The sequence below is a fragment of the Stigmatopora argus genome, chromosome 18 (assembly GCF_051989625.1).
Source record: "Stigmatopora argus isolate UIUO_Sarg chromosome 18, RoL_Sarg_1.0, whole genome shotgun sequence".
Classification (NCBI taxonomy): domain Eukaryota; kingdom Metazoa; phylum Chordata; class Actinopteri; order Syngnathiformes; family Syngnathidae; genus Stigmatopora; species Stigmatopora argus.
In genome coordinates, this window is record NC_135404.1 from 9,595,038 (window position 1) to 9,617,354 (window position 22,317).

At 41.6% G+C, this 22,317-nt stretch overlaps 3 protein-coding genes across 5 annotated transcripts in view; all 3 read right to left on the reverse strand.

Annotated features, from left to right (window-relative positions):
* Positions 1-12,043, reverse strand: part of ntn2 (netrin 2) — a 32,778-nt gene extending 20,735 nt beyond the window's left edge. The window contains exons 1-2 of one of the 2 annotated variants that reach the window (XM_077625235.1): positions 11,760-12,043; positions 244-1,507 (exon numbers count right to left, since the gene is read on the reverse strand). In XM_077625235.1, the coding sequence (XP_077481361.1) occupies positions 244-1,297 (1,054 nt within the window). In that variant the 5' untranslated portion in view covers positions 1,298-1,507; positions 11,760-12,043. Of the gene's footprint in view, positions 1-243; positions 1,508-9,896; positions 10,032-11,759 lie in introns of those variants that run through there. The other variant, XM_077625236.1, reaches the window with a different exon arrangement.
* Positions 12,044-12,725: 682 nt separating this feature from the next.
* Positions 12,726-14,341, reverse strand: LOC144093044 (uncharacterized). Its single transcript, XM_077626300.1, has 3 exons — positions 14,193-14,341; positions 14,053-14,099; positions 12,726-13,961 (listed from the first exon to the last, which is right to left on the reverse strand). The coding sequence occupies exons 2-3, from the start codon at positions 14,090-14,092 to the stop codon at positions 12,757-12,759; spliced, it is 1,245 nt and encodes a 414-aa protein (XP_077482426.1). The 5' UTR covers positions 14,093-14,099; positions 14,193-14,341; the 3' UTR covers positions 12,726-12,756.
* Positions 14,342-19,235: 4,894 nt separating this feature from the next.
* Positions 19,236-21,880, reverse strand: LOC144093122 (uncharacterized). Of its 2 annotated transcripts, XM_077626435.1 has the most exons (3): positions 21,711-21,880; positions 21,275-21,319; positions 19,236-21,197 (listed from the first exon to the last, which is right to left on the reverse strand). In XM_077626435.1, exons 2-3 carry the CDS (start codon positions 21,312-21,314, stop codon positions 19,885-19,887), a joined length of 1,353 nt encoding a protein of 450 aa, XP_077482561.1. In that variant the 5' UTR covers positions 21,315-21,319; positions 21,711-21,880; the 3' UTR covers positions 19,236-19,884. The 2 variants fall into 2 exon arrangements, with proteins under 2 accessions (XP_077482561.1, XP_077482562.1); XM_077626436.1 differs by lacking the exon at positions 21,711-21,880 and having other exon boundaries at positions 21,275-21,371.
* Between the last annotated feature and the right edge of the window lie 437 nt (positions 21,881-22,317).

A 22,317-nucleotide genomic window follows, 5' to 3' on the forward strand; every position in this document is an offset into this window, starting at 1 on the left:
GTTTGCACGCTCAGCTGATGTTTATTTAACATTTGTTTCTGTTTTGCCGTTGTGGGTAAACAGAGACAGACAAACTCTAGTCGATTTTATTGTATTTTCAATGTTCTCTTGAGACAATAATTTTAATATGTCAATGGTGGGAGATATTCAGTTTTCCTATGTAATCTACAGAAAACACATTTGATTGTCTTGAGGGTATTTTTAGTTAATTTAAACCTAGGGAAAGAAAGAAAAAGTACTCACCTAGACACTCGTTGGCCTCGCGGGCACTAGCTCTCTGCCACGGCCGGTCGTAATGAAAGGGTTTACAGCGGTCACATTCGGGTCCTTCCGTGTTGTGTTTGCAGTCACACACCAGTTTGCCCTCCTTGTCTTTCAGGCAGCGGGACCCGTGGCCGTTACACTTGCACCTTCCGCCCACCTGGAAATCGCCTACCGCATAGAAGTACGCCGGCAAGGTGGAGGTGACCGCCAAGGGGTCTTCGTCTCGCCCTCCACCGCCATTGCCTCCAGCGGGCAGTGCCAGTTCCCGGGACTGCTGGGGACGGGTGAAGACCACCCGAATATCAGTGACAGTCACCCAGTCCTGAAGGACCGGGCTGTTGTCAAAATCCTTGCCAGATGGTCGTCCGTCCAAAGTACTGAAGGCAATGAGTCCTCCGGAGAGTGGGTAGAGGTCAGTGTGGCCGTCAGTACATAGAGCTTCTTGTTCGTTCTGCTTGGTAATGGCGGCTTTGTTGGGCCGATTGTACACGCGCCGACATTGCGACGAGTAGTACTGGTAAGGCATCCATGTTTTGCCGTAGTCCATGCTCTTGTAGATGGCCAGCGACTCAGGCCTGGGCGAGCAGAACTGCAAGCTCACGTAGGTGATCTCAAACTTCTTCCCCAGGGAAAGAGTCAGAGTCACATTGTACGGCGAGGTGTTGAGGTTTTCCGACTGCCAGCAAGTCACGTTGTGAGCCGAGTTGAGATCGGTGAGGTAGGAAGCCGGGTGGGAGCGACGGGGGTCGGCGGCGTCGCAGATTTGGCACGCCCGCACCGAAGGCCGGTCGTCGCCGCGTTCCACCACGCTGCACGAGCGGGATGGCGGGCGGCCGCACGTGCTGGAAACAGTCACTTCTTTGCCAAAAGCTGCATTGATAAACTCGGGGATGCAGCGGCGGGCTGCCCCGGCGTCGTCGTAGCAAGGATCTGTGGGTGTCTGCTGCCCCGCGAAGGGGTTGTTGGAATTGTGTGAGGATGCTGAACATGCCAGGAGACACATGCACAGCAGGTACGTCCAGGGTTCCCTCATTCTGCTCCGAGGGCCTGGCCGGATGTGAACGTACTTTTCTTCAGATGGGGATACGTGCGTGACCACCAGAGAAGTTAGACGAACAATTTTAAGAGCCAGAGTGCGCACAGACGTGTCGAACTTCTCGCTAAAATCTTCCTCGCTGTGCTTAATTGCAACCCGGAGGGGAGAGATTGTCAGTGCTCGCTGACCCTTCGTGGAAGGCCCTTCCTGCAAGAGACAGATACAAACAGAGAGGTCAGTGTCAAACTCATATTGTTACCACAAAAGGAAATAACTAAAAGGGCACTCAGTCAAGCGGAGGCTTCTGCCACGGCTGAGCAATTACAAACATGTCTATCTCATTTGACCCAAAAAAATCGGACATGTAAGACTATCGGTTTTGTAGTTTGTGGGATTTTTTTAACACCTGAGATCAAGGCTCAAGGACCAAACTATCTTATCTTTGTTACTTTGTTTGTATTTAAATCACAGAAGGTCAATAGCTTGGTTAATTGGCATGAGACAGAATTCTCATATCTTTGAAACTGTGACTTCAAGTAATAAAAAAAACCCAAACTTTTTAGTATTCTTAATGATCATTACAATTTAATTTAACAATTGCCATTTGAATCCAAAAGATAGACATTTGAGAACAAAAGACAATTAAAAGAATATCATTACTGGCCGTACTGCAATGTTCTTCTGGTGTCAAAACATTGTGGTCATGCTTCGGTAACATGGCATCCCGTAATCCCTGGTAGTGGTGTTGTGCAATGGACTTTAGATGTGACCTCTGTTTAAGAATTACAACAACTATGCTTGCTAAAAATGCACTTTTCAGGTGTTTTCCGATGTGGACGAACCATTATGGCTCTAAAAGAGCTTGACTCTGGAACAAGCAACATTAGTTACATTCAATGGAAACTGAATACACAACAAGTGATCAATGTCTAAGATGTGCGTTCCTTGATTGGTACCTGGGTGACATCATTTCTACAGCCACAGTTAGACAAGGGGCCTCTTGGGCCCAAAGAAAGCTTGAAGGGGTTCAGGGTGAGAAAGCTATTGGGGTGGGGGCTGAAAGACAGAAGGAGATGAATAAAGCCTGGGGCTTTTCCTTCCCTAATCCCCCTTTTCCTTCCCTGGGTGTCAAATCTAGAGGTGCCTCATTTGAAAACTGACAGCTGAAGGGGTTTGAGAAGAGAGCCACATCCCTCTTTGTGTGGTATTTATTAAATTACAATGAATCACCGCCGCCACCTCCTCCTGCCCGCACTCTCTACCTCACACAACAGCATCCCTCTTCATCTGCGAAGGACAAAAGGTGGCCTCTGTATCCACTTCAGTCAAGCGAGGAAAGGAGACAGATGGATTTGAGGGCGGTCGGAAAGACAAGAGTTTTCTTCTTCTTATGTGTGAAGGGTCCAGGGATTGCGACCCTTAAAATACAAAACAACAAATGAGTGCTTGGCAAATGTGAGCACTCATCTGCACTTGGGCTTCTCAAGTGGACACTGGGTGTTAAAAGAAAACACGTCTGAAGGAAAGAAAGGGAATGCCAAGTGGATACAAGTTAGAAATATTCTCATTGGTAGGTGTATTAGAATATGTAATTTGCGATGACTTTGATTATTCTTTTTTTTTGCTTAGATTGAGGATCTATTCCTCGAGTACAATAATAACACATTAGGGCTATGCTGACACAATCTTAAATTCAATATAAACATTATTTTGTAAGAAATAATGTTCATCAATACATTTTCAATGGAAGCAATATGAGTCAGTGTAAGGATAAAATATATATCTGTTAAATTGGACAAATTAAAAATTTAAAAATGGTGACAATTGTGTGTTTCCAACCAGCTGAACAGAACAGGTGAAAAAAAAATAATAAAATAAAAATCATGAACAATTCTTGCATACGGTGAAAATAAGGTTTTCTAAAATTGTCAAACCGACACAAATCTCAACAACTTAAGATTCTGGAGTTCGACTTTTTAATGCCTTTGTGAGGTTCACTCAGGACAAACAATGAGGCTTTCTAAAGTGGCCACAGAAAAAGAAAACTATACTTTATAAGATTCTGGTTGTTCAGACCATCAACAAAGTACTTTTAAGCAGCAAAATCATTAGAAAATAGTGTCAACCTATACCACCCCAATTCAATACTCAGTCACTAGCACAATTATGTTTAAATGTTTATTGTAAAGCAATCTCAGAATTCACTTTATGATGATTACTGTTTTCTATTTGTATAATTTTACCCAGTTAGTGAACTCAAACCTACTTCAATAATTTGTAAAGGCAAATGTCTGGATTTAGTGAGCGCATATCCCCTTTCGTGCCTGTTTTCTAAAAAGCAAAAACAACACTCATCCTAAAAGAAATGAAAAGCATGCAAGCAGGAGTTGGAGAAAAAAATACATTCCACGCTGTTGCAATCATGATATGAAAAATTGATTTCAAGGAAGGAGGCTGAGCAGAAATGATTAGAGAGGAAACCGGACAATGATCAATTGCATGAATCCGAGCCCGAGGAAGTTGAAATGGGGAGAGTTCATCAGCCAAGGCACTCCATCAAAAAGGCCGGCTACCGTGAGGAGAACGCTCAAACGAATGATGGAATTAGCAACTCATTAGCATGCATGCCTAACTTCCAAGTTCATCCGAGAAAAGAGAAGGCGGATTTGAGAAGTTCCAGGATGGGAGTAGGAAGCCAAAAGTCCGACATGTCCTTAAAAGCATCCAGATTTAACAACTGCGGAAGCGTGGATGAAAAAAAGCCTGGAAGGGAAGATGTTAAAAGTAAGGACACGATCACATGGAGAGTCAGAAAGCAGACATGGAGTGGACAGAGATTAATGGAAGCAACAGGAGGGCGAGAGAGGAGGAAGGTGACTAGGGCATAAAAATATGAGATGGATGGAACAAGACACTTAAGGGAGACAGATTAAGGTGGATGACTGCGATGCTGCGTTTCAGTACTTGGAATGACTAAATATGGCCCGGCCTGGGAGATGAGCGGGCGGTGAAACAAAGTGGGAGCAGTGACAAAGCACACCTTCTGGAGGGGACGCTTACGTTTTTTCTTTTTTTTTTTTTTTTAATGAAAACCTCATGACTTATCCCACATCATAATGAAAAACAGAAGTTTCATGTAATCTTTTAAGATCATTAATTCTTCTTCACCACTGCGGTCAAGCTGGCAGACATTTGTAATGCTAACAACATGTCTCAGCATCGAAATATCTCAGCTTTTTGGCATCCATAATGGGATCACGTATTGTTTTTCATAAGATGTGGTTGACGCTGAAACTGCTGCGGGTCCAGGACAATCCTTCGGGTCGAAATGTATTTTCATACATTTTGATTGCTGGCACCTTGAAAAAACTTAAATGTGAGAAATAAAAAAAACTGATGAATAGTTTTGCGGTTTAAAGTCTATCGGTGTATCAGATTCATGCAGTGGTTTGATGTGATGTCAGTGTGTATTCACAGTATTTCTATGGTAATTAGTAAAAGAATATGAATTTACAATAAAAGCATCCATTGTAAGCAACCAAGGTCCAATCCATTTTAACTCTTTATCTATGGCTGTCAATGGCAACCAAAGAGTTAACTAACCAAAATCATACAAGCTACCAAATCGACAAATTGTGGATTTGGGTATTTGGATTGCATTAAAGTACCAACATAACCTCAGATTTTCTATGACCATTAGTAGGAATTATTTCTCTAGCACAAATATTCAAAAATGTATCTAAAAGGGCTTTGAGGAAAAAAAACTGTTGACATTAATTAAACTTTAAAATGTGAAATAAATTATTAAAAGTAAATGAAATATTTACTAGAAGTAAAAATCTATAATAAGGAGCAATTTGCGCATCCGAGGATGACATTCCTTGATCCAACTCCAACGATACACTCCTACAAAGCAAACCATTTAGCATTTGGAAGTCAGTCACTGGTTTTAATTATTGATTGCTAGCCAATTAGCAAAGTGAGCTGATGTAGCTGAAAAGAAGGAGAAATGAAATTGGAGGTAAAACGTGGGGGTGAAGCAGAGGAAAGCCGAAAAGGACAAGAATGGAAGGACGATGGGGTGGTCTCGTGGTTTCAGCACAGGCATTCCGGGTTTCGTTTTTTCAGCTTCTCCCTGTCACCGGGAGATCATCCCATGTTGAGTTGTCTCTCTTTCAAGCGTGGGCGCCTCAGTCAGAGTTCACAGATTAGGAAAACAGAAGTCGCTGAGAGGCTTTATTTGGCTTGGGTGTATAGAGGAGGGTTCCGGGTAGGGGGGCGAGGATAGGAGCGGGACAGCTGAGCCGCTTTGTATCCCAAGTGGGAGCCTTTCACGCTGGTCGGGTAGCCCCTTTCCAAGACGGGGGAGGAAAAGGGGTCCTCGCTCGGGTGACAGTGAGAGGAGACCTGGTGTGGTGTCCTGCTGTCCCTTCAGTCTGCGCTACAGTAATCCCTGGTGGGGTTATTAGCAGCCTTCCACAACCTCAGAGGCTTTTTTTAATAAGGCCGACAATGGAGTCACCTCCGTCGTTAAGTGCAATGGTGGATGAAATGAGAGCAGAGGAACAAGAAAAGATAATGACGAGTGACATTACAAGCCCCGGTGGTACACTGACTTACAAGTTTTACGTTTTGTGGTATAGAAAAAAAGGCAGAAAAAAACACACCAGATGTGAGATTTCTAGAATAAAAAGCAAATCAGGGATTTTTTTTAACATATTTAAGTCGCAGGCCAATCTTAACACACATTCTGAAAAAAGGGAAAGGGGGAGGTGGGTCTTCGCTCCCAGCCAAGGCCGTCATTAGATGAGGGATCACTGACAAATTTTTAAACCCTGCTCTTATCTGCTCTGGGATGGAGCGAGGGGGCATTGAGAGGTGTCTGAAACCTTCAACCGGGAAAAAAAATTGGTTTCAGTTCAGCATAATTATAGTTATGCACGTCAAAATTGTTACGTGCAAAAAAAGACTACAATATCAATGAGAACCACTTAGAAGTATAGCCAACTAAGATTGGCTGACTTGACTCGGCTTGACCACTTTCATTTTTGCAAGACTTTAAACTTCAATCTTAAAACTTTGTTTGGACTATCGAACAAGTGACTGGATCTCATCCCTGCCCTCTCTATCATTTCATTGAAGAAAATGACACTGAACGCCCCACAAAACAATGTATCGGGTTCTGGCCGGGACTCTGAGCAGAGTTCTCAAGATCAACATAATTCTATCCACCGCCAAAAAACAGGGAGAGAAAGTTCAAGGGGGATATTGAGGTGAAGGTAGTTCTCCCAAAATTTGCTGATATGCCTGTGTATTTTTACTGTGTCGATGTTTTGGTGAGGGGGAGGCATTTCAAGAGGAGAGGAAAATTACGAGAGGATGGAAAAGTTTTAGGCACTCATTCAGCCGCGAGACAGAAAGGTTAAATCGGGTTGATTGACTACATTGCGAGAAAATGCCATTTTGTGGTCACAAAGACCATATGTCACCTAAAGTCAAAGTCAACTACTTCCGGTTCACGTAACCTAAAAAAATAAATCAGGTTGCCTGTAATCTTCAGGTTGCAATGTTAATTTGTGTTTTCTGAATTCACTGCATGTCTGAGTTGGCTGTTTTGGTTTCATTTTCAATAGTTGTTCTCCATACTTTCGACGTTAACAGTGAACGAAGTCGTAACTCGAGGACTCTCAATATTGTGACATCAGTAATATACATAGAACGTGATGGTATGTCCGCTAGGTGTGCGGTTGTGATTTTCTTTCTAAATGTTTTATGAATTCATGTAAGAGGCTCCAACATAAAAAAATGTATAGATTTTTGCCAAAAACATAAAACAAAATCGAAAGAAAACACACGATCATTTCTCCAAAGGTGTTTAATGCATTTTCTTTTAAGTGTGTGGGAAATTTGGGAGCAGTGAGGTTGGCTGTTGGTCAAGTTAGGCGCTCGTGGCTGCGGGAGGAAGTGGTTTGTTGAGAAGGAGACGAGAATTTAAGAAAAGAAGAGGTGGGCATGCTTTTTAAAAATTTAATTCACTAAAAGTCTCAGTTGTTTTCCTCTTTATGTGACTCAAGTGCAATATGTCGCCCACAGCCAATAGAAAGGTTGCACTTAGAGCTAAAAAAATAGATAGCTCATCAAGTGCTTGGAATTCTTGGATGATTGCGTGGCTATCGTTGAACATTAAAACCACCTTTTATGCTAAATCATCAACTTTTAGTCCAGTGTTTCTCAAAAGTTTAGGCTTTCAAAGAAGGATTCATTAACAATTAAAGATAATTTCAACACATGCCCCCAAGCGCTATGGGAATTTAAGTTTAATTCACAGAATATAGTTTGACGCAGACCACACACACCTTCACACACCTGGAGGAAACGTATGGCCGACACATGCATGCAGGCCAAGCGGGACGCGGCGAGCAGGCAGGTTGAAACACGCCGATATTTGCCTGTGTCGTCCTCCTGTGTCTTAAGTGTCACGCCGACGGACGACAGGTATTTTAACACTTGAGGCGAGCGCGCGCACACATGTAATTTGTCAAAGTGAAAATAAAAGCAACACGGCCTCTGACGTGGCGACCGCACTTTCACCTCTAAATTACAAGAGAGTAAGTGAGTGAGTGAGTGTCTGTAATGTTGCTAGACTAAGAGAAGTGAGACATAAAATATCTTAATCTTGGCTTTTTAAAAAGAATAGCCAAATACTCTATGCCAGATTGATTTGTGCAATGTTGGAACTTATCAGTAACTTCTATAAATCACGAAGTTTGGCCATCGTACCTTCACTTTTATTTGAAAACTCCATAAATGTTAAACAAATCCAGCACAGGAAGGTTCATTTTCCATGGTAGAGGTCATCGCTCCATGTGTCATTCTAGTGTTACCGATTCTTGTCATAAGGGCAACACATGGCTTAACTAAAGTTAAGGGTGTTTATGTTTTTTGTTATTTTTTATGATTTTGCACAGTTAATTCTTGGTGGTGTGAGAATAAACGAAATAATTTAATGTGGCTTAAATTCTCACTTTTTAAAACTTTTTTTACAGACAGGCAAAATACAGACATTCCGCATGACTGAAAAAAATTAGCCTAATAAGAAAAAACTGGAATTACATACTCCTCACAATGTGACCAACACACACACTCTCTCACACACACACACACACACACACACACGCTTGCACGCACGCACACGCACACATATACATGACATAGTGACCAAAATCTGCAAAGTGTTGCCTGGGATTAGCTGGCACACATCATGTGGCAGCTTGGCTCTACCTTTTTCATGATAGATATCCAGCAAAGTAATTAAATAAAAACATTGCCAAAAAACAAACACATGCAAGTGATGCTTTGTGTTTAGAAGGTTCGATTCCAAGATTCTCCTTCCGTGGACTGATTCCAATCATGACTGGTGAGAAGTAGGTCAAGTGGCTGACACTGTTTCAAGGGGCAATAGGGGCATGCTTTAATGCCTTTGAGGCAGTTAAGATAAGAACGTTCGAACTGACTGTCGCTTTTAGCTCGGGTCTTGTTATCAAGCAGTGAGCCTAGAGGGAGTGGGACTCATCATTTCAGGGGTTTGATTATTCCACTTTAGCCTCAGGTAGTACAGAAACTACAAAACAGTCAGAAATGGAGTCAATTGATGTAAATGTACTCCACAGGGCTAGTTATTGGACATTTTAAAGTTAACAGAAAGCAAAAAGAATGTGATTATGTTTAATTTGCACTAACCAATTCTGATTTAGCTTTTTTAAATGAGTTTTTTTTTTTACTTCAAGACAATGTGACCCATCAGGGGACATTTGTAGCAGCTTTTGCTAAAGACAAAATCTAATCTCATAATTGAACCCCAGGGTAAAAATAATCAATTAGTTTATGTACCTGAGTTGTTGTAGCCGAATGTAAAGGTTACCAACAAAAAAATCAATAAAACAATAAGGCTCAAAGATGTCACAAAATAAATGGGAATTTCCTGGATAAATTAGATGAAAAAAATGCCTTGATTGGGATTTTGGCTCTTATTCTACCTGTAGTTTAATATCTTAAAAGAAAAATTAAAACCAAAATCATGGCTTGAACTAAATAAACTGAAATTACTTTCGAATAAAATCCATCGAACTGCAAATATATACCGCTTTCACATTTTTAGTATTTTTCAAGTTAACCTCAATTTTATACACTTTTCCAGAGAGGCAAATAACAGTCTGCTTACAATGCAATTCTTACTGACACCATGTTTTCAGGTGTAGAAACTGCGAGCTAGGAAAATATTGGAAGTGACACACGCATGTTGAAGGAAGAAGGCAACCGAGAGGCGCACTGCTTGCTTTGGCGTACAGCCTTGGCTCAGAATTGCCCCTTTAAGCTTCCATCTCCTCCAAACAGTGCATACTCACTCCTCTCCGCTGCCCCCCGCCCCCCAACTGGTAAGAGTGACACCTGTCTGTGAATGTGCGTGCATACGCAGCCGCTCAGCCTATAATAAGGTAATGACAGCCACTGGCTTCATTTGACACTAATGGCAGGTTCATGTAACCTGTCATTGTGCACTACACACTTGCTGAAATGATAATCAGATTCAACTTACCAGGCAAGCCGTATTGGAAGCCTTCCACAAATTAGCCTCCTAGAGTGAAAAAACTGCCCTTAAATCTCTCCCACGACTGACTTTCTTGATTTTCCTTTAAAGCGTTAAAAGGGAAAGGCGCGCCACGGAGTCCCAAGTAAAAATGTGGACCACCTCTCTTTCTCTCTCTTGCTCTCTCAGGCGCGCCTCAACCCAACTGAGAGGCGAGCGGTCGTCCATATGTTGTAAAGCAAGACTGGGGTAGGCAACTCCCCATTCAAATCAAACACACATTTTCCCCAAGCATGTGTGGGGGAGAGGAGGGGGCGACTTGAGTGTGTGTGTATGAGCATACAGAGAAGGGCAACCCAATATTTCAATACTACATGCATTATGGCTGTGTTCATTTTAATTGTGCAGGCATGAAAGTGTTAAAGATGCCAGAATCCAACAACAAAAGTACCACAGACCAAAACTATTATTTGCATGAATGTCCTGTAGCCCCCCAAGGTTCCCCTCAAACACTCCACAACTGCGCTGGCTTTTTACAACACATGCCACACAACTTTTACGCACTCGTTCCAGTGCTGCCATATGGATGTCGTAATTAGAATTTAACATTGAACCTGTTGATGCTGCTTCGGTGGAACAAATTGCGGTTGTTGAGAAAACGGGAAACTGCAATTTCTGGAGATTTTGGCCAGAAAAATTTAGGGTGAATATAATTATAGGTATAATATTAATTTGGGACATGCGAATAATCAAGGGGTGTCTAAACTATTTGGGCTGAAGGCCGCTTTGAGAAAAATCATGCACAGACCAACTTGTAATCCTTCCACTTTCTTTCAAAAGTGGATTGGTGTTGCTCAATCTATGCAGGATTTTTTAAATTCAAATTCAAATCATTACTTGCAATAATAAAGGCTTGGCTCGTGCCTTGCTAGTGTTATTGTCGATCATGATGTAGTTTTTGGAGTACATAGAATTTTAATAGGCTTGAGAGCAATGGACATTGGGTTCAAAAGTTATCCCAATGTCCAAAAATTATCTCCATTTGGCCCCTGGTGCATTTTTGCCTCCAGCATTAAAACCCCCTAAGATGCTCAACAATTTTCTTGAATCCAGTGTACCATCCTCAGATAGGGACAATGCCATTATTATGACTGCATTCATTGCTCGTTCAGCTGAAATTCTAGTTAGTGTGCACATGCGTATTAGCAGGCTCCACTTACAAATCTGGAGCCAATCAGTTGCCAATTAGTGATGAGGAAGAAGATTCCCATCTGATTTGGACACGCCAATCAAATGTCCAAATTCATTTGACACACTTCAAGGAAAAAAAACCTGAATGATCCCATATGCGCTTTAAGTTGCCATTTAGGCACAATGTGGCTAAATGGCTCATAAAGCAGGCCCAAAATAAGAATAAAATTTAACAAAAAACCCTTCAATCCCGCGAGAAATGAGAAAACTCTTGAGTAAAACAGCATTGAAAAGCACAGAGACATGGAGATTTCATCATGGAAGAAAAAATGAGCTGTTTATCAGTAATATAATGAATGAACTTTTGAAAAAAAATCAAAATTTCCAGTTAAAGGTACTTTACAAATTAGCCAGTAAATGTTATGACACTAACATAGATTTATTTGGATTGGCAGAAGTAATGGGCCCCTAAAGGAAACTACAACTACAACATGACAAAGAAACAACTGACATAAAATTAAAGAAATTGCCATTCATTTTAAGGATTATCTCCAGTCATAAAGTGGACTACCAAAAACAACAATTTCCAGAGGACAATTATTTGAGTTATTAGCCTTTGTATAAATAGCCAAGTCGTTCTAAATTAGCCTGAAATTGCTGAGTTTAAAAAAAGACGCTTACCTTCTCAGCAGTTGCTTTTCAACGGGGAATGGACGTCCTCTTGTGGCCATGAGTTTTATATTATATCATGTCATCAATTTAAAACTAAGAGCTCACCTAAATCATTCCAAATGACATTTTCCATCCATAATTATGAAATGGTTTGCAGTCAGAACATGACAGATGTTTGGACCAGGATGGACACTTGTTTACTTTTTTTTTACTATTATATTGAGTTGGCTGTTAATATTTCATCCAAAACGGTGTTGGCAATTTAACTTGTCTTTGTGTCTACATTTGTGATAAAGCCATAGGGAAACAACAATGAAAACCTATTACTGCAGAGTGTACAGGAATCCAATTTGGAGCCTTCATTTGTGTGGAATTCAGCAGCATTCTCTCAAAAATGTTGCCAGCTGCATGCACTTGGGAGACCTTAATTGAACTCAATGTGTGTTCTAAAAATTGAGACAGAAGCAGCGACCTGGAAAATGATGCTAAGTTGGCTTTGACATTCTGAATATTCCTAAACTGAGAAGTCATACAGTTTAGCAAATAGTAAATTGTGTATTTGACCTGATCTGCGTTTGCAATTTTTTTCTAATATAAATCTGACTCAGTTATGTCCTTGCTCTGATTTATGCCTGATCATGAAAATGATTATATTGGTTGCTCAATGACTCTTAAAATGGTGAAAACAGCAGTGCCTTAAACCATGAGATGGTGACTAAATTACCCAATTATACACTTTTTCTACAAGGAATGCCTGGAATATTGCATTAACATTTTGACACTATAAAATTTCAAAATTCCTATATGGAATGTTACATTGGGGCCATGGAATTGGATATTGCACTATTTTTGTTGTTGCGTCTGAGGTTATTATGGCTAAAAATAGCTGATATTTTTTAAATATAATGCCAGGTTTGGGAAAACAACTAAAGGAACTTATGTTTTCCAAAATATTATTTTAATGTCACCTCGCCTCCTCATTATGTGTCCTCAACAACTGATTTGTTCAGCTTTTCCTTTTTGTAGCCCCAGAAGAAATGGCGTCTTCAGCACTGCCATCAAAAGTCTTACCCTCACATTCAGCGCGCCGACACAAACGTTTACTACTTCTTCTTTCTTGGTTAAGTCCAGCCTCCTCCCTCGACCGCTTCCTGGATGGTCCAGCCGACACTTCCGTCTCTGCTTCGAGTTCACTGAAACAAGTGATATTTCCGCTCTCCTCCGTAACCAAATGACTGTTCCTGATACTGCGATCCGGCTCGTTACATAGTTGTAGTCCCAACTTTCTCTCTTTCCTCCCATCTTGTGTGTTATCCCTCGACTTTTTGTCACATCCGGCGAGCACAGGGTCTTCTTCCTCCGCTTCTGGGCCCAAACTCTCCGAAACGTGGTAATCGAAATCATGCAACCATCGAAACGCTTCCTCGTCACTTTCTTCAACTTTAGATCTGACATTTGGTGTGACTGGCGCAGGCAACGGTAAAGACAGAGGGAGAGGAAAAGGCAGAGGGTGTTCATCTACTTGCTCCAATGGCTGGTTGACACCAACTTCTGAGTCACTGTCATCGGACGCATCCTCAACGTCAGCATTGTTACCGTCGTCGTCATTTAGAGCATTCTGGTCATTCTCGTCGGCATTTTCTTGCATGATATCATAGTCGCGAATGGCCACATCTTCCTCACGTATTCCCTGGAATTCAAAGACAATTTCTTCAAATATATTGCCCAATGAAAATGGCCATACCTGCCAAATGAAGCGGATCCATGCATACTGGTCGCGGGCATTGACAAAATTGTACAGTTCTTCGTTATCTTCAAGCATCAAATCGACGTCGCTGTCTTCATTTTGGGCATCGTTGTCGACGTCGTCATTGTTTTCCCCTCCGTCACCATCTCGGTCTCCGTCGCCGTCTTCGGTGTCTTCCGCATCTCCGTCTCCGTCGTCGTCTCGGTCGCCGTCGCTGTCTCCGTCTACGTCGCCATCTCCATCGAGGTCATGTTCGCTATTGCTGTCGTTGTCGCCTTCTCTGTTGACCTCATTGGCGTTGTTGCGAATATTGGCATTGTCCTCGTTGCGGTCGTGGTCGTTCGGAGGTTGCCTTGGCGAGGCCTCAATTATGAAGGCGATTTCATCACTGTGCAAGGAAATGCTGAATCTGCGAAATCTTAAATTGGGTTCCTCTCGTCCCAAGTCCAGCGGAATACGGTACCCTGCAACGTGTTCGACACGTCAATGCCATTAAAAAGTCTGCTGCCGAAATGTGTTCAGTTTGACCTAAATGTCAATACAAATGTCAAGTACCAGAGCGCCGTGAATCTCCCTGTCCTTCCATTTCGTGCATAGGAATTCTAAACGAAAAAAGAAAGTTGTTTATCGGTTATTTTTTAGACAGTAAAAACCCTCCACATAATTCAGTGTCTATTTTGTAATAACGGACTCACCTTAACCTCAGGGAAGTGGCCTGAAGTTGTAGATAATATAAAGAGTTCCTTTGCAGGCCTTACCTATCATACTGATGAAAATGCATTCCCATTTGTGCCATGAACGTGAAATTCGTTGTAGTCCATAACCAATATAATGGTCGAGTCTGTGCCGGCCGGACCAGCATATGAAAAAGTAAGTTAAAATGCTTTGAACAAAGCAACCATGTCATCACACGATTACATCATCGTGATGATGTTGGCACTTAATAGATGATGTCATTTTGTCCTTCCATGAAAAATAACTCATTGGCTCCCATTGATAGTGATGGCCAATACCGCTCATCCACTGCCAGCAACTTTCAATGAAAATAGATAAAAAATGATAGTCGATATAAATATAATCCTATATTTGACCAAGGCGAGATGTGTATAGCATGCACACAAATGACAAAACACACTTTTGTAAATTGTCCGATCTATTTCAGATCACATTAACAGAGTGAGAAAAACTGTCTCGTTTTGATCAATAAAGCCAGCAAAGCGACTAAACTCGAAAAAATTATGAGAGAATTCATTTCATAATGCACACACAATGCTACAGTTCTCAGCAGAATTAGGGATTTCCCAATTTCCTTTAGACAGAAGTGATATCTAACATTTTAGACGATTTTCCTGGTGAGATGAACTACATTGGGATCAACTTTCTGTGAAAATGATCCTAAAGTCCATTTATTTGTCGCTGGTGTTCCCATCTTTATTCAAGGTCTCTTGAGGGGGCATTGCTAAAATGTCCTCCTCAGCCTCTGGATCACTGTCTTGGGAAGTAGTTTCCTCCTGGAACCTGACTATTTTAAGTTTTCTTTGAGAAAGATGGCTGCTTAAACTCAGTAAGGCAAGGTTGTCCCCCAAACTTAATTTCAGAGGTTGAGCTTCAGCTGCCCCTGAGTCGACGTCTTCAGAACTTTTCAGTTGTCCGACCTGGAAGTCTTTGTCGCATCCTTTTTCAATTTGCAACAACCTTTCTTTGTCCGGTGCCGCCTGAGAGTCCTCCTCTTTTTCCTGGTCACTAAGACTAGCCGCAATTTCCTGGTGGCATTTTTTGATGCACGTGGAAGAACTGGAGCTACATTTATGATTTACAGAAACGTCTGCCTGCAACCTTAATCTTTTCTTTCCTTTAGTATTATTGGGCTGCAAATTCTCATTGAGTCCTTTAAACTCTTCTTCGGTCTCTTCTCCATCGGTGGTGTCATCGGAAATGCCTTCACAGCCAAAACGGAACCGTTTGCTGATTCTTGTTTCAAATTCTTCTTCATCCTCGCATCCGCACCTCTTCCGAGAAGCACCAGCAAGAGGAACCCCCTCGGTGTCTTCCACATCTGTGCTGCTGTCCGAACTGTGAGGACAAAACTCATGCCACCATCTCAAACGGTTGCCGCTGAGGGTGTCGGAGTTGTGTCCGTCATTATCGTTTGACATCCAGCTGGATGTTCCTGGCAGTGGGTCTTCATCAGAAGAAACATCGTCTTTCTTAGATGAGGAATCTTGACAGTCTTGCTCTACCGGATCGGAAAATTCATTAGGGACTCCTAATGTTGACTGTTCCGAATCCAGATCATCTTGGTCTGATCCACAAGTTGGAGAGTTTTCTTCGGGGTGGTCTTGGTCATTGGTTTTGTCAGAAGTGAGGTTGTCCCACTGAAAAAACTTGTCGCTTCCTCTTTCCGATCCGTGTCTGCATGTTGAACTATCGCTGAACGATTCGAGCCGTGACTCGTCCTCAGCCTCTTCGAGTTCGATGAAGTCTTTTAACCTCTCTTCGCAGTCGGAAACTATATCAGCTGGGTCGCTGTTAATGAGGCTTCGAGAGAGATCGTTCAGACATTGGCCAATCATGGAAAACTCTCCCGGAGGTCTCGATTCCATTTCTTCGTTCTCGTCCTGAGAGTCCAAGCTTTGGTTGGATTCACTAAGGAGAGGATTTACTTCATAAAAGTCAAATTCGGGGCTACTCTCCGAGCTTTTCTGGTGGAATTCGTGCCACCACAGGAAATGAGTGTCACGCTGTGTTCTGTTGTCGTCACTGCCTTCGGATCTCTGCTGGGAAGGTCCAGGCTGTGGTTCTTTGTTGGCTTCATCTAAGTCTTCCTCACTATCTGAGGTATTCTCTAAAGCGGGCCTTGTTTGCCCATTGCTTATAATTTGATCGTCGTCATTTCTAGGACGCTCCCTTGATTGGTCAGGCAAATTCTCCACTGCTTCCAAACGCTGATTGCCGTCATTCTGACTCGCAGCTTCAACAACAGCAACAGCAGCAGCAGCAGCACGTGGTTGGTTGACAAGAACATTGTCAATAATCGGTCCAATGAAGACGTTGTCTTGCACGTTCAGGTTATTGATATGAATTGGATTATTGTTTTGATTATTGTCATCCAGATCCCATTGTTCGGGTTCATTCACAAAGATGATTTCTTGATTCACAATAAAATCGAGGATGGCAATGAACTCCATGTTTGGTTCATCATTTGGTGGGCGGAGACCTCTTGGTAATGGTAAACGGACACCTGCAATGTTATTCATATATTAAATATTACCATGACTGTTGGGCCAAATATGAGTTTGACATAAAATGTCGAAGAACTTACTATTTGGACCATTGTGCCATCCATCGCCTTGTCCATCCATTTTGCCTGAAAGTGAATATGAATAACCAAAACTGCAGGTTAAGTCAATTTTGTTTTCCTTGGTGATAATCTCAGATATTATAGACAAATTGTATAGTGAAAAAAATTGCTTACCTGTGTTCTGGATATTGGTGTGTAAAATAGTTGTTTGGTTTCTGTAATATTTCAGTCCTGATCATGCTGAACTGAACTCAATGAGTTAGTTATGGTATCATAATAAACTTTCGACATAATTTGGAGAACATTTCATTTTGTCTGGGAAAAAGAAATGCACTTCAAATGTAAAAAGGGTGGTTAAAACGGTCTCCTCAACGGAGCATGGACAAACAACACTTGCTCCTTTGTGTCATAGCAACACGTGTCAATAAATTGAATAGGATGTGCTTTGACCAAAGAAATTGATGACATGCCTACATCGTTGTGATGTTACGTATATTCAATGTGATGTCACTTGAAATCCAGCTTTGCTCTATGCTATGCTTTTCATGTAAAATATTCAAATTAGAACATAAGAGGGATTCCTGGTGATATAGAGTACTGTGGAAAACTCAATATTCATTTTTTTTAGTCCATACGTTTTGGATTTGGGACAAAAGTGTATTGTGTAAATGTATTTTACTAGTTGTGCTATAGTATAGTACAAAACAATTTAATTCTGTGACCATTGTGACATTTAACTACATTACCTCAGAATATAATCACCTTTCTCTTTCATTTGACAAATGCGAGTTTCACAACAATCCCTTTATTCATTTTGATTTAAGAATTTTTTTTTTTTTTAGTTAATTTTTTTCTATAACAAAAATCTGAACGTATCACAGCCAATAAAGGGCATTTTATTATTCAAAACATGCACTACACATAGTTTTAATTTAAACAAATGACTGTGCTCAAAGTCACGATAAGTATCCATCAAAAATGTGATGAATTTAATCCCATTTTTTCCCCCCCAGTCAGTTCAGGATGCTACCATTTCCTTCTTCGTGGTGTTCTTTGAATTTTTCTGTACACGCTGTGCTCATTGGCTCATCTTCCAAGTCTTGCTCCCAGAAAGCGTCCCCCTCTTTGGAAGCTCTGCCCCCCTCGGCCAAAACTAGAATGCCCGAGCTGTGCGTCAGATGGCCGCTTAAACTCATGAGATACAAGTTGGCTTGCGTTTGTCTCATCAGTGGGGGTTCGACTTCATTGACATCTGGCTCAGCGCTGCCGTCTGAACTGTTGCCGTCAAACTCGTCCCACCAGCGGAAACTGTCGCTGTCGTCGTCGTCTTCACACCGGCGGATATGCCTCGGCGATCCCAGTATAGGTTCTTCGTCCTCCTCGGTCCGAATGACTCCGATCTCAACCTCGGCCCCGACAGCTACTCCCAACTGACTATCATTTTCAATGATAATGTCTATGTTGTCATCATTTTGATTGACATTCATTTCAATGTCATTTGGCCACGGCTCGCCATCGTTTACAAATATGATCTCCTGATTCACGATAAAATCGAGTACCACAATGTACTCCATGTTTGGGTCGTCGTTGGGAGGTCGATTTCCAATAAGCAGCGGAATATGATAACCTGAAATTTATCCAAACAGAAATAAACATGAGGAGAAAATAGCTCCTGGGCAAAGTTCATGGAATTAAAGGTGAACTTACTACTCGGGCCATTGTGCCATCCATCTCCTTGTCCTTCCATTTTGTCTAGAAGAAATCCAAATATCACAAATAAAAGCACCTCATTACTTACAAATGAGGTTTTCATTCAAATGCTAAATTGTATAGAAAAATAAAAAATGTAGGAAATTGTACTATACATATACATTTTGGAAAAACTTGCCTTAATAAGTACCATGGGATTTTTGTGTATATTCTTAACATGGGACCAAATGCCACATCATCAAGTGTCTAAAATTGACCACTCCCTCCTGAATTCTCTAAAAAAACTATTTAAGAAAATTACGAATAACACTTGGCCACGCCCATTGACACCTTATAGGTTTCATCATGACACACTTTAGATGCAAAAACTCCCCTAATGAAGTCATTTGTTCTTTGGTTTTAAACAATGCTTTGTGTAGACATACCTTTACTTCAGGGACCTGCTCTGAAAAACTGCAGTTTGTATACAAGAAACACATTCAGGTTACTGAACAACATAGAGCTGACACTTTGGAATCATTTACTTGAAAATAGTATTTTTGTTGTTGTTGTTCTTGTTTTTGATTTTTCAAATAACAAAAGCTGGTGCAAGGCACTTTGCAGAAATACAATGGTGGCTTTAATACTGTTTCATCATCACAACTTTGTTACCCATAAACAACAGGCTTTGAACAAAGCAATTTATGTCATCAACACATGATCATGCGTGTATGTGTATGATGTCGCTATTTGTGTTTGACTGCTTAACTATTCAACTCAGTCACTGCCACAGAGGGCTTAAGAAGTCAAACATTTGTGTTCACTGAAAAAGCTGGCAAGCTATGAGTCAAGTAGTCATTTGGGCTTTGACATGATGTAATGTGTGTGCAGTAAAAACCCAATGTTAGATTGGGATTCATTTCACAAAGGCATTTTTACAATAAAATTATCTGTACATGAATATACAAAATGTCGTCAATCTGTAGAAATGATGAAAACTTTCTCTAGCACTTTCCTTACATCTGGAAAATGTAGAAAAATGGAAAATCTGGATTTAGATATAAATCATAATCTTCCACTAGTGCACCATATTTTATCAAAAGTTCCTTAGCAGAGGTGATCACGAATAAGCACATTTAGCACAAGACAAGTGCATGCAAGAAGATCTCGGAACATTCACATTTATGTAATTGTACTGATCGTGATGATGCTACCTGGAGTTGTAGCTCGACTTCCTACAGCTGACACCGTGCTGCTACTTTCAAGCCAGCAAATGAGTTGAGACTACCTCAAACAGCGCCTCTGCTGGTTGCCACCAAGCGGTGCACTGCATTTTGCCTCGATCGCTTCGAGAGACGTTCAAACCAATGATTCCAAACAGTCGTCGGAGCCGTAAGCTAATTATTAGCCCTACCTTGTGTATTATTCTCGCTGTCCCTAGTTTCTTCCTCTTGACCGTTTCTAAAGCTTTTGGAGGACGCCGGCCGAGAGTCTTGTTGCACATCTTCTAGATCGCTATCAGAATTGTTGCCGTGTCGAAAACGCTTCTTGACCCTCCCCGTTTCCGAGGCGAGCCCGCCGTCCGCTCTGGGCCTTTTCCTCGAGAGTTCGGGCAGCAGTTCCTCATCCGCATCTTGTCCGCTTGAGCGAAAGGTCAAGTCCTCATCTTCCGAATGCGATATGAAGTTCTTCTTCCGCGTTTTCTTTCCCCCTTTGTCGTCTTGCGAATCCACATCGTCGTTCTGCTTGGACACGCCAAGGCGATGAAGGTTGTCTTCTTCGTGAACGTTGTCGGATAAGCTGTCGGAGTTTGAATCGTCCCACCACTGGAATTGCTTGCCCTTCTTCGTTTCATCGTCTTCTTCCTCTATAGACCTGTCCCTGGACGGTCCAGGCAGAGGTTCCTCAAAGTCCTGGTAGACTTCAGGGTTAACAGTTTTTATGGTCCTGTCGTTGACAATATTGCCAATGACACCGAAACCTTCGAGATTCTCATTTTCGTTGTCGATATCTTCAAAACCTTCGTCGTTATTGCACTCGTCAGCGTGATCGTCTTCGTCAACGTCGTCATTGACAACATTTTCAAAATCCTCGTCTTCCTCTAAGTTCTGGTCGTCCTCGATACTGTCCTCGTTCAAATCTTCATTCTGCTCTTCGTTGTTGTCAATCTCGTCAAAGTCGTCGTTGTTCACCAGGCGCAACTCGAGGAAAATGTCGTCAAACACGTCGCCGTGTTGCAGCGGCCTCACCCTGATTCTGAAGAGGAGCACCGCATTCTCATCGTTCATGTGCATATCGTTCATATTGTTATTGTCCGCGTGATACTCGTGATGCGCGCCGTTATCGTTGTCCTCCATTTCGCCGTCGTTGTCTTCCACGTCAGCATCGCCGTCGCTCTCCTCCGAAACTTCCTCTTCTTCGTCCTCGATATTCTCATTGTCGTTGTCCTCGATATTCTCCTCCCCTTCAATGTCTTCGATGTTTTCCTCATCTTCGATGTTGTCCTCGTTATCCTCCTCATTGTCTTCGATATTTTCGTCCTCGTCGTTGTCTTCCGTGTTACCGTCATTTTCATTGTCGTCGTTGATGTCCGGCGGCCGTATCATTGCGTGGATGGAAAAAATGATCTCCTGATTCAAAATAAAAACCCTCAGGCCAAGGGTTTCCATATTCCGTGCTCCATTTCCGATCGGCAGTGGAATACGATAGCCTGAAAAATTGTTGACATGAATCAGACAAAACATCTATTTCACCCAAAGACAATAGAGTTCCAAGCGATTCACTTACAATTTGGCCCGTTGTGCCGTCCATCCCCTTGTCCTTCCATTTTGCCTAAAACAAAATGGATAATAAAGTAAAATGCAATTAGCTACTAGCAAGTTAGTAGGTACGTACGCATGTATAGCCATCACAGACATACCAGATACAAAAACTATATGAAATATATTTTTCTTCCAATGTTATGTTATATATTGCCAAGTATTTTCCCAACATGTATCATTACCACCACCTCTCACTGTTTCAGGATCTCTCTTGAATAGCGAGTTTGAAGAATGTAACTGTATCCGAAGATATTAGAGTTGCAATGGTTTCTAATTGTTATCAGCTCTCTCTTTTGCAAATGAATGTTATCCCAGACAATGACATCATTTTTGCAATACATCATCGTGAAAGTTTGCAACTATCGGCAATGAAATGAGAGTTTTAATGGTGCCCGGCTTACCTTAACTTTTGGGAAGCGGCGTTTCGAATTGCTGTTTAGTAAGCAGATGGAAGTTGGTGAGAACATAGATGCTTCTTTTGTAGCTTCCGCAGCATTTCTGTCCTGGTCATACTGATGGGGACCGTGTGACTTGCACGCTGCAAAATTCAAGTCAAACTCTATTCCATCAATTTGTGTTAAGACATGAATTTTGAAAATGATTCCTTGCAGGTGGTGGTGGGCGGGGAAGTCCAACCGTATGTGGTAATAACACTGGTAGCTTTATTGCTCTGTGACATCACCACATCTTGCTGTCAAAATGCTTTGAACAAAACACTTCATGACATTTACATAATTGGATATATGAGTGTGATGTCACATTGAAAGATGGACCTGTGCAATGCAGAAACAAGAGTATATTGAGCATGCCCTCCAACCATCAAATTTGACCTGATCCAGGTTCTTTTCTTTCTATGGATTTTCTTCACTGCTGCTTTTTTTTCTTACATTAACCCAATGTTTGGTATTGTATTTTGTTTATTCTTCTTTAAAAAAAAATGTTTTATCTTCACTAATCATCTTACCAAATCCAAATTTGTACAATTGCCATTTTATGGCCACCCATGAT

What these genes read in the sequence shown, in the direction of transcription:
- LOC144093044 (XM_077626300.1), bottom strand. Translation starts at nt 14,092, where the DNA reads ATGCACGAAATGGAAGGACAGGGAGATTCACGGCGCTCTG. An exon ending in GGGAGATTCACGGCGCTCTG is followed by an intron (nt 13,962 to 14,052) that starts GTACTTGACATT and finishes AACACGTTGCAG; the next exon opens with GGTACCGTATTCCGCTGGAC.
- LOC144093122 (XM_077626435.1), bottom strand. Translation starts at nt 21,314, where the DNA reads ATGGAAGGACAAGGGGATGGACGGCACAACGGGCCAAATT. An exon ending in ACGGCACAACGGGCCAAATT is followed by an intron (nt 21,198 to 21,274) that starts GTAAGTGAATCG and finishes ACAATTTTTCAG; the next exon opens with GCTATCGTATTCCACTGCCG.